The sequence below is a fragment of the Terrapene carolina genome, unplaced genomic scaffold (assembly GCF_002925995.2).
Source record: "Terrapene carolina triunguis isolate 2854851 unplaced genomic scaffold, T_m_triunguis-2.0 Scaffold836, whole genome shotgun sequence".
NCBI classification, from domain to species: domain Eukaryota; kingdom Metazoa; phylum Chordata; order Testudines; family Emydidae; genus Terrapene; species Terrapene triunguis.
In genome coordinates, this window is record NW_020665187.1 from 4219108 (window position 1) to 4230431 (window position 11324).

At 63.4% G+C, this 11324-nt stretch overlaps 1 protein-coding gene across 2 annotated transcripts; it reads left to right on the forward strand.

Annotated features, from left to right (window-relative positions):
• Nucleotides 1–637: 637 nt before the first annotated feature.
• Nucleotides 638–10943, forward strand: CDK4 (cyclin dependent kinase 4). 2 transcript variants are annotated; one of them, XM_026660758.1, is made up of 8 exons: nucleotides 638–690; nucleotides 1523–1756; nucleotides 4090–4225; nucleotides 4679–4846; nucleotides 6306–6415; nucleotides 7262–7312; nucleotides 9411–9546; nucleotides 10086–10943. In XM_026660758.1, the coding sequence occupies exons 2-8, from the start codon at nucleotides 1539–1541 to the stop codon at nucleotides 10176–10178; spliced, it is 912 nt and encodes a 303-aa protein (XP_026516543.1). In that variant the 5' UTR covers nucleotides 638–690; nucleotides 1523–1538; the 3' UTR covers nucleotides 10179–10943. The 2 variants fall into 2 exon arrangements, with proteins under 2 accessions (XP_026516543.1, XP_026516542.1); XM_026660757.1 differs by lacking the exon at nucleotides 638–690 and adding an exon at nucleotides 897–969.
• Nucleotides 10944–11324: the final 381 nt, after the last annotated feature.

Here is an 11324-nt window from a genome sequence, read left to right on the forward strand (position 1 = left end):
CGGCCCCCAGGGAAGTGGCTGTCAGCGGGGATCAACCCGGGGGAGGCTGGCCCCTTGGCACACAGAGCAGACTGCCAGTGGCCCCGGGCTGGCAGCAGTAGTAGAGCTGTTATCCCACCTTGGAAAGGGAGCAGGCCTGTGCCAGGGGGAGGGGAGCTCGGCCTCGCCCCTCCTTGGAGACAGGGGCCCTCGAAACCTGCCCAGGACCCAGGAGTCCGGGCTCCTCCCACAGAACCCAGGAGTCCGGGCTCCTCCCACGGAACCACGGAACCCAGGAGTCCGAGCTCCCCCCAAGGAATCCAGGAGTCCGGGCTCCCCCCCAAGGAACCCAGGAGTCCGGGCTCCCCCCCCCCAAGGAACCCAGGAGTCCGGGCTCCCCACGCCCCACAGAACCCAGGAGTCCGGGCTCCCCCCCAAGGACCCCAGGAGTCCGGGCTCCTCCCACGGAACCCAGGAGTCCGGGCTCTCCACGCCCCACAGAACCCAGGAGTCCGAGCGCTCCGCGCCCCACAGAACCCAGGAGTCCGGGCTCCCGCCAAGGAACCCAGGAGTCCGGGCGAGTGGGGGGAGGGGGCTGCTCCTTCCGGCCGGCCCGTCTCGCTGGTTCCGGTCCTCCGGCCCCGCCCCCGCCCGGGCCCCGCCGCCGACACCCGCGGCCCCCGGCCCCGACCGCTGCGCCGCCACCTCGGGGTGAGTCCGCGCCCCCCCCCCCGCACCCCCCCCCCCCATTTCCCCCCTCCCGGGGGGGGCTGCTGGTCCCCGTTGGGGATTCCCGGGGGAGGGGCAGTTCAGCCTCCGTCCCCTCCCCCACGGCACATGGCCCGGGCCGGTGGGGGCAGGGCTGGCCCGGGCCGGTGGGGTGGGACCGGGGTGGGGCGAACCCTTTGCCCGGAGTCTCGCCAGCGACCGGACCGGGGCCTCCCTCTGACCAGCGGGGCCGGAGCAGGGTTTCTGCGCTGAAATGGCCAGGTGGGGTGTCTGTTATTGTAGGGTCGCTCATGGGGGCTGGGCCCCACGCGTCCTGTGCTTCCTCCCCCTTCCCCTCCCCCTCCCCCTCCCCCACCGCGTGGGTGCCCTCGTAGGGCTGCCCCAAGGGTCTGGGGCCGAGGTCGCTGCTGTTGTAGGGTGGCTGTGGTATGGGGGGCGGGGGTTGGTGTATTTTTAGGGTGGCGTGGGACACCTGCAATGTGTGTGTGTGTGTGGGTCTGTGGTAGGGTTATTGAGGTGGTGGGGCAGCCGTTCTGGGGTCGCTCAGGGTCCCGGGCACTGGGCAGTTGTGGGGTCACCCTGGCTCTGCCGCAGGAACCCCATATTGTGTGTTTCAGGGGTGGGGTGGAAGGTGACGCATTTATCTTGGGCAGGGGAGGGGGCCCCATGGGATCCAAGAGCATGGGATGGAGCTGGGGGGGAGCAGACAGGGTATCTGAGTGGGGGGGAGCGGGCTGGGCAGTGGGGTGCAGGCGGGGGTTGCTAACAGTTCATAATCCCCTGTGCCTTAACCTGCCGTCCCCTTCCCTCCTAGCCGGTGCGGAGCCAGGATGGCGAAGGAGATGCGGGCGCAGTACGAGCCGGTGGCGGAGATCGGCGTCGGCGCCTACGGCACCGTCTACAAGGCCCGGGACTTGCAGAGCGGCAAGTTCGTGGCCCTCAAGAACGTGCGCGTCCAGACCAACGAGAACGGGCTGCCGCTCTCCACCGTGCGTGAGGTGGCGCTGCTCAAGCGGTTGGAGCATTTCGACCACCCCAACATCGTCCGGTGAGGCGCTGGGGGCGGCTGTGCGGACGGGGGAGGGCTGGGAGGAAGCTGAGACCGGGGGAGCACTTGCACGTGGTGCCCAGTCACGTGGGGCGGGGGCTGGCGGGCGGGCGCTTCGTTTGCATTGGAGGGAGTTTGGTTTTGGGGACCCAAGAGCCACTTCCCTCTGCACCCCCCTGGGATAAACGTCCCAGGCTGTGCAAGAAGGGGAATCAGTATCCCATGGGGGGAACTCCCCCCGGCTCGAGGATGTGGGGGGGAAAGGGTAAGGATGCTTGGGGGTGTGGGTGGGAGGTAAGGAGTGGGGAGGGGTCCCCAATCTGGGGTCTGTGTAGGAGGCACACGGCTAGTCCTGCCTGGGAGGTTGGAGTGGCCGTGCAGGGGACAGAACCCTGCCCTGCTCTCTGGAGCCTCCCTTCCTGTATGAGCTAATCCCTGGGAGCTGGAAGCAGCCCCAGGCCGCTTTGCGCTCGTTTTTCCAGCTCTGGGAAATGTGCGGCCGGTTCTAGGAATTGAGCCCTGGTCTGGGAGCTGCCTCCTTCATGGGATTCCTGAAACGCTAGCCGCGGGGAGGGAGAGCGCCCGGGGCTGGGCCGCAGGAGGGCTCGGCTGGCAAACGGGCGGGTTTCCACTGGCAGAGGATGTCCGTCCTCCCCCCGCTGAGGGGCCCTCCTGCGCTGGGGGTGGGGGAGGAGGCTCAAGAGATGCTCTGAGTCTTGCCTGGCCTTGGCCCCCAGGTGTTTATAGGCCTGTTGCGTTAGGCCAGGGGTAGGCAACCTATGGCCCGCGTGCTGATTTTCAGTGGCACTCACACTGCCCGGGTCCTGGCCACCGGTCCGGGGGGCTCTGCATTTGAATTTAATTTTAAATGAAGCTTCTTAAACATTTTAAAAACCTTATTTACTTTCCATACAACAATCGTTTAGTTCTATATTATAGACTTATAGAAAGAGACCTTCTACAAACGTTAACATGTATGACTGGCACGCGAAACCTTAAATCAGAGTGAATAAATGAAGACTCGGCACACCACTCCTGAAAAGTTGCCGACCCCTGCGTTTTTCTGCCAGCCGGTTCCGCTCCGCTGGGGGTCCTGCCCACGCCAGCCTGGGGCACTGCTGGCTTTACAGAAACACTGGGGTGACGGCAGGAGAGCTCCAGGGAAGGAGGTCACTGGTGGGTGGGGTCCCCATCCTGCCACTCTCCCGGCTGTACCGAGACGCTTGGGGGTAAATAGAGACGTTTTAGGGAGCTTCTAAACCAATCCAGCCTCGGTAGCAGGGCCTTGGGGGGAGGAGGTGGGGGCAAGGCTGGTGGGACGAGTGGCAAACCATTGGGGAGGGGGGTGGGTGCCGGGAGGCAGGGGGAAAGCGGTGGGGTGGGGGTGCAGTGGGGATTGAGGGCAGCCGCATCTGAAGGGACCGTAGCTTTCTAAGCGCTTAGCTCCCTGGCGGCCTCCTATGGTGAGAGGGGCTAGTGGAGCTGTCCTGCCCCCACCGCGAAGGGCCAGGCCTGGCACGCTGCCCCCAAGTGATCTCCGGGGGTGGGCGGTGGGGACACTGCTGCCCTTGGTGCTACGGCTCCCCCTGTCAGAGGAGCTTGCAGGGGCCGGTTCTTCGAGTCGCGGGCCCTGAGGGATGCAGACAAAGTTTCCATTTTGTCTGCACGTGAGCCTGGCCCTCCTGTCTCTTCCCTGCTACCAGCTTCACAGGCAGTTCCCAGTCCCTTGTCTGCCTCTCTGAGCCAGAGGGCAGTGCGGCAGGATCTCCATGTCCTGTGCTGATTAGCTTCCAGGAAGCAGGGAGGAAGCAGTGGGGCCCCGGGAATTGCTGATTGAGTTATCCAGATAAGAGTCTGGAGCCCTGCTTTGGGCTATCTGGCGGCTGGGGAATCGAATCAGCCCAGTACTGGCTGGAGCTCTGTTATTGGTTGGGGGTTTGATACTGTGAGCCCAGGGGCATGCTCAGAACAGGGGCTCAGGAAGCGTGTCCCCAAATTACCATGTGATAGAAAGCATGGGGGGCAGGATTGGGGGCTGTAGGTTGGGATTGAGGGACATTGGCCGAGCTGTGTGTGGGGCAGGGGACCTGCAGGTCAGGACCGAGGGGCATTGGCAGAGCTGTGTTCCATCCCTCTAGATGGGCCTGTCCCGCGTTGGGCCCAGACAGCCCCAGGCCTTCGCGTTGTGTTGAGCTGGATCGTTGAGTTCCTGCAGCTGCGAGCGGGAGCCCCACTTCCAGCAGAGCAAGTGTCAGTCAGACCCCTGCCTGGCCCCTCCCTCCCGCACTCCGATCCCCAGCCCCTGCCAAGCTCCCTTCTCCGCCTCCCCGCAGGCTGATGGATGTCTGTGCCACCACCCGGGCGGAGCGCGAGACCAGGGTGACCCTGGTGTTCGAGCACGTGGATCAGGACCTGAAGACGTATCTGGACAAGGCGCCGGCCCCTGGCTTGCCAGTGGAGAAGATAAAGGTACAAGGGGAACCGAGCCCTCGGCTGTAGGGAGCTTCGGGGATGCCCCCGCCCCGTGGCACCCACTGCCCTCGTGGCAGAGGGTGATTGGGGAGGGGAGAGCTGCTTGCCTAGAGGAGGCTGCAGGAGCTGGGTTGGGTCAGCCTGGCCTAAACACATCTGATGGCTCTCCATCAATACAGCCGGGGGAAGTCCAGGGGAGGGATGAGCTAGTGAAGGCAAAAGACAACGTTGGCCCAGGGTCTGGAACAGCCTCCAGTAGGGGATAAACAATCCAGCTGGTCCGGAGCTGGAGCTTGGATAGCTCCGCGAATGGGACGACATGACAGGCTCCACGGCTGGATTCGATGCCCCAGGAGGGCCCTTCCTGTCCTGTATCCCTGGCCCCCGCCCCACCTGTGCTGCTGGGGCAGGCAGGGAATCTGACCCTGCGCTCTCCCCCTGCTCGGCCAGGACCTGATGCGCCAGTTCCTGAGCGGCCTGGACTTCCTGCACTCAAATTGCATCGTGCACCGCGACCTGAAGCCGGAGAACATCCTGGTGACCAGCAGTGGGCAAGTGAAGCTGGCGGACTTCGGCCTGGCCCGGATCTACAGCTGCCAGATGGCCCTGACCCCTGTGGTGAGCGCTCCTGGCCCTAAGGCCTGTGCATGTGGAGGGGGTGGACGGGAGCAGCTTTTGGCTCGTGGAGCCCGCCTTTGAAATGCTGAGGTGCCTCCTCCCCTGCTGGGCCCCAGGCCCCCTGCGGTCCCGCACTTGTGCCTGCGGTACTCTGCCTTTGGCCCTGCTGTTGGGCGGGGAGAGATTTTTCACGGTCAGTGTCTGAGCCGCTGCCGTGGGTGGGGATGGCGGGTTGGGAGCCGTGTGAGCCTGAGTCACTGGAGGGTGACTGCCTGCTGCCTTATCCTCTGCTGCAGGCATCTTCCCGCAGAGGCGCCGGCCCGGCCCCGAGCCAGAGATCCTGTGCTGGGTGACGGGCTCCTTCCCCGGGCCGGCCTGGCCTGCTCTCGCTGTCTGTGAGCCCACGCGGTGCTCCGAGCAGCAGCCTGCTGGGTGCCCTCTCTGCTGCAAAGGGAGGATTTCCCCAGGGTTCGGAGCTGCCCAGACACGAGTGCTTCCCAGTTACCCCTGTCAGTGGGATCTTCACTCAGCTTCTACAAGGCACCACCCGCGGGGGGATTAGGGGGACCAGACAGCAAATGTGAAAACTCGGGACAGAGGGTGGGGGTAATAGGAGCCGATATAAGAAAAAGACGCAAAAATCGGGACTGTCCCTATAGAATCGGGACCTCTGGTCACCCTAGGGGGGATCCCGGGGAGACCCCCGCCGTGCCAAGTGGTCCCCCTGCCACCGGTGCTGGTGGGAGTGGGGTGTGCTGGAAACCTGGCAGGGGCTTGGGCGCACTCAGCCATCATTGGGCTGGGCTCCCAGGGCCCTTGTTGGGCTAGGCTGAGGGTCCAAGCGCGGGGGGTGGGGGTGGTGGGAAGGTATAGCCGGAGCTCATGGCTGTGTGAGCAGCAAGGGGGCCTGACACAGCAGCTCTTCCTTCTCTGGGGGCTGGAGATCCAGGCCCTAGTCTGAGGGCCCCTGCCCTGCTTGAGGGCTGAGAGATCTGGGGGTTCTCCAAGCTGCTAACTTCCAGCTCTTGGGGCACCTGGGGGCAGGGCCGGGGGCAGCCCTGCCCGGGCAGGCTGGGTCTGTAGCTGGGGTGCTGCTGTCGGGGGGTTACCCTGTCACGTCTCCACGGAGACGAGCTCCAATGTGGTGGGGCGGGAGGGGGGGAGCTGCAGGCTCCGGCAGCCCCCATGCTGCTTCCCCCCCAGCCAGTGGGGTGCGTGGAATCTGTAGGGTAAATATTAATGCCATAGGCAAGAAGTGGGGCCCGGCGGGTGAGGACACTTAGTCTAAAGGCATTTCCTGCCCAGCAGGGACCGGGAGCTCTGAGCTTCCAACCAGCCCTGGAGAGACTCACCCTCCAGGAGATGGGGAACTCGTAAGCTGCTTGCGGGAGGGGAGCCCTAAACCCCAGCAGGCTTCTACCCAGGGATGGGGACACAGTCTGTTTCTGTGCCCGTGCAGGTGGTTACCTTGTGGTACCGCGCCCCGGAAGTGCTGCTCCAGTCGACCTACGCCACCCCCGTGGACATGTGGAGCGTCGGCTGCATCTTTGCCGAGATGTTCCGGCGAAAGTGAGTGTGCGTGGGGAGGAGCTTGGCGGGTGCTGGGCAGGGCCGGGGTGCGGGCACTGGGGTGCCTGCAGACACAGGGTGGGCACTGGGTGGCGTGGGCATGGGCGGGTGAGGGTGTGGCTGTGTGTGGTGCGGGTAGGCCTGGCTGGATGTCCATGTATAATCTTGAACCCCTCCCGCCCAGCATCTCACGGAGCCAGGAACCCTGACTCCCAGTTCCTTGCTCCGACCAGTCGGTCACGCTGCCTTGCAGTAACATGGCCCTGCTGGGGACTAGGATGGGCACGGCTGGGTTGGCTCTGGCCTCCGGCTGGCGGCAAACCATGGTGGGGAGCCCACCTGCTGGTCTCTGCCCTCCCTCCCTCCCCCTTGCTGTAGCTTAGCAAGTCCAGCTGGGAGACAATTGATTAGTGCTGAGCCAGGAACTACCCCCCCCCCCCAGGCTTATCAGCTCAGCTCTGTGCTGATAGCCGGGGAGGGGCCCCGCGCTGCCAGATCTCCCCTCCCGGCCTTGTGGGCTCAGCTCTGGGCCTCTCCAGGGGTGGGGGGATGTGCGATGATGAGGCTGACGCCCTGGTGCCCAGCGGGCCCCTTCTGGGCAGGTCATGGCTAGCTGGGGGAGGGGGAGGCCCCGGCCTGTTACTGGCCCCTCCAAGCCCTCCCGCCATTGCTCAGCCTCTTTGGCCTTTGAGCGGGCGGGAGGGTGATGTGGGTGGGAGTGTGTGCCCATGCAGCCACCTCTGGGTGGGGACGGGATGGCTCTGGTTCTGCCCCAAAGGGAGGGGGCTAACGGTGGGGAGCACACCCCACGCTCAGCTCAGCAGCCAGCCCCTCTCTCCCCTGCAGGCCCCTCTTCTGTGGCAACTCAGAAGCCGACCAGCTGGGCAAGATTTTTGAGTAAGTTCTGAAGCTTCCCTAGTGTCTTGCGGGAGGGGGCTGGATGGGGGCGGGGGGATGGGCACTTGAATGAGGCACTTAAGGGCCGAGCCAGGGTGGGGCTGGGGGACCCAGCCCTGGTTGAGAGCTGCTGATTGATGGGACAGGGCGGGACAGCGTGTCTGGGTGTAGTGCTGCTGCTGGAGGTATGAACACACAAGTTTGTGGGGCGGGGGGGCTGCTGGGAGCTTGTCCTCTCCTTTATCCTGTTAACAACTCTCAGTAACCGACCCACCCTGCTGTGCTCCAAGATGAAGCCGGGTCCAGCCTTGTGGTGTTTAGTGACTGACCTCCTCTCACATCCCCTCCTTCCCTCCCCGGGTGGCCAAGGAAGGAGGCGGCCGGTCGAGAGGTTTTTTTTGCCGCGTGGGGAGCAGAATGTCCAGGGTGCTGCCTCGTGCAAGCGGCCCGGGGCCCAGCGCCGCGGGCAGCTCTGTGCTAGAGGAGGAGAGGTGCATTTCAACCCTGGGGCCGAGGGGACAGTAGCGGTGCCGGCGCCTGGGTTTGCCTCAATGCGCGGACGGGGCTTCGAGCTACCCCCCTTCCTGGGCTGCCCAGGATCGGAAGCCAGGTTAGGTAGTTACTAGGCGTATTACGGTAGTGTCTAGGAGCCCCTTTGTGCACGGCGCTGCGCAGACAGAACAGACACGGCCCTTGCCCCAGAGACGGCCGCTATAAGGGAACAGTCTGGTGAACACGGGTTACCTTAGCCGGGGTTAAAGAGGCCCCTTTGTTCCTAGCAGAGACAAAGTGTCACGGCGTCCCCAGGCGATGCTCTGGAACTGCTCCCTACGAAGCCAGTCAGGCTCTGGTGAAGTCTCCTCTCTGTGAGCAGACTGTCTCCAGGGCAAGCACCTCACATGGCTTTCACCTTCCTGGGTCTGACCTTGGAGCATTCAGCATATGCCCCTCCGTGCGCTTCCCACAGCGAGTCTGCCCAGGCGGGGTCCTGGGGAAGCCAGAGGGCTCTGCACCCCAACTCCGCAGTCAGACGTGACTCTTAGCCAGCCAGTAAAACAGACGTTTATTAGATGACAGGAACACGGTCTAAAACGGAGCTTGTGGGTACAGAGAACAGGACCCCTCAGCCGGGTCCATTTTGGGGGGCAGTGAGCCAGACAACCACGTCTGCACTTCATTCCCCGTCCCCAGCCAGCCCCAAACTGACTCGCTCTCCAGCCCCTTCTCCTCCTCCTCTGGGCTTTGTCCCATTCCCGGGCCAGGAGATCACCTGATTCCTTTGTTCTCCAACACCTTTAGCTATCACCTTGCAGGGGGGAAGGGCCCTGGCCATTAGTTGTCAGGAGACAGAGTGTCGGCCATTTATGTACACTGGCCCTTTGCTCTGCAACAATTACACACCCCTTATCCCACCATCTAGAGACTTAAGAAATGCAATGGGGAAACTGAGGCACCCCTACAGTATTCCGAGGAAACATTAAGACAGTCCCAGTTCGTCACACATGGCTGGAGGGGCAGAGAGCCGGGGTGGGAGATATCCTGCTGTGAATCGTGGTTGAGGGATTCGGAACTGGGCTGGGAGAGGCTCTTGTCTGAAGAGGCTGGGACTGTGTAGGGGGCAGGAGATGGGACAGTGGGTCAGGGAGCCTGGGCTCGGCTCAGCTCACAAAGGGCTTATCAAGGAAACAGAAAGCCGGTATCCTTGGAATCCCATGCAACGTTAACCTGTGGAACTCACTGCCACAAGAGCTCACGAGGCCCAGAGCTTGGCAGGGTTCAGAAGAGAATCCGACCCCCCATGGGTAACGAGAGAGAGAGAGAAAAATACCTTGTTTTTAAACAAGGGATCAGAATCCTTTAGCCTCAGGGCAGAGGGAAAACGCTGGCTGGAGTTAGCAGGGCATGCTGTTCCCTCGCATCCCCGGCAGAGTTCCCCGCACCTTCCTCCTGCCTTGGTCGGATGGGACAGTGGGCTGCGTGGACCTCTGCTCTGGGCTGGCAGTGCCCATGTCCCACCCCTGCCTGGGTGCCAGTTGCTGTGCAAAACCAGCCCCCTCCCTGCTGCCCCGTCCCAGTCGTTCTTTTCCCTCCCCCGCAGCATGATCGGGCTCCCGGCAGAGGACGACTGGCCCCTTGACGTGGCCCTGCCGCACTGCGCCTTCACGGCACGCTCCCCACAGCCCGTGGAGATGTTTGTACCAGAGATGGAGAAGCTGGGGGCGCAGCTTCTCTTGGTAGGTCGGGGCAGGGGGGAGATGATGTGGGAGTAAGGGGGGGGAAGCAGCAATAATTTAGCCTGAGAAGGAGAATTGGGGAGGGGGCCCTCTGGAGCCCCTCCGAGCCCCTAGAGCTGCTGATACTGCTTGGCGAGACGAGGGCCTGGTCCGCGTGCTGCAGCCGCGGGCTTCTCAGGGGTGGGACCTAGTCCGTGTTTGTTCCCACCGCGAAACCAGCACGTGGGGTCGGCTGGCTCTGGAAATGACACGCCCAGGGGCATCGGCAGAGCTGGGGGAGGGGGCTGCGCGTCGGGATTGAGGAGCACCAGCAGAGCTGTATGGTGGAAAGCCCAGGGTTGGGAGAGCGGGGGGCTGCGGGTCGGGGAGGGGGGACAGGACGCAGGGTCCTGTTAATTCGCCCTTCACTCTTTGAACACCCAGTTGGCTCGGCTGGCCCCCAGCTGATCCACTGGGTGGGGAGGCCCAGACCTGAAGTCCCTCTCTGTGGGGATAGGCTGGTGTCCGTCCCATTTAACCCTTTCTCCTCTCCTCCCTAGGAGATGCTGACCTTTAACCCCTACCAGCGGATCTCGGCCTTCAACGCACTGCGTCACCTTTACCTCCAGGACAAGAGCCTGGTGGAGGGGTAACGCCCCAGCGCCCCCCTCTCCCCTCCACGGGGACCCAACGGAGGACTCGGGATAGTGCCAGTTCTGCACCCGCCCCACGCCCCCGGGGGGGGCACAGCCACCAGCACGCACACGGAGACGGACTCGAGCAGGGAGCGAGACGCCTCCTCCCCGGTGGCGTCTCCCCCCACCCCCCACGGGCGCCTGGTCCCGGGCAGGCCTAGCTCTGTTTCAGGTCAGTTTGTGTTGGGAAGGGGCCCGGCGGGGCCTCACCCGAGTTCTCACGGACACTTTGAGTAGCCCTTTGTAACCGTTTACAAGATAACTGTTGCTGCCTTATCACATTCCAGCCTTCTGCCACTGGTCTCAGCTCTTCCCACCCCGCTAGCGAGGGGCTGAGAGCAGCACGACAGACCCCTCCCCCTCCCCACACTTGGGGCAGGTGGGTTTTTTTTTTTTTTTTTTTTTTTTACAAGAAATATTCGCGCGCGGTTTTTCTACTACCAGGGCGGTGGCCAGGGCGAGCCGCCGGATTGGTGCACGTGTGACAGTTGCTTCCCCGAGGGTGGATTGGGGAATCCCGGGGGGGGTGCTCCCTCCCCCGGGGCCGGGAATCGACAGTTTATATTTATAATGATTTTTCTCAGACACTTAACTTTTTTTTTTTTATCGGCTCTAAAAATGGTAAGAGTCTAATAAAGGGAAGGCAGGGGGATGGGAGGGCAGCGCCCGGGCAGACCTGGCTGCCCTCGCGTCCGGCCCCACCCCAGCCTGCTTTGTCACTTGGCTTGCCTGAAGGTGTCTTGGGTTTGACTGGTGCGGCTGAGAAGCCAGGACCGCGCCCCTCGTCATGTGGGGTTCAGAGGTCCCCTTCCTCTGATCACTGCTGGCCCAGTGAATGGCAGGTTATGGGGTCGCGGGAGTGGAGGCAGCTGGGCATTGCCCTTCATTGCTCTTGACTGGCTTGTTCACCTGTGGGTCTCAGATCCGGGGGGGGGAGGAGAAAGGGGTTGTTGACCCCGGGAAGCAGACACCCCTTCCTCTGCGGCAGTGGACAGAACCATGCCCCCTGCTCCCAGAGTGTCCATCCAGGCTGCAGCGGGTGGCCAGAGACAGGACCCTGAGGGCTGTGTACTTGTTCTCACCTGGCATCCCTCCCCAGGGGAG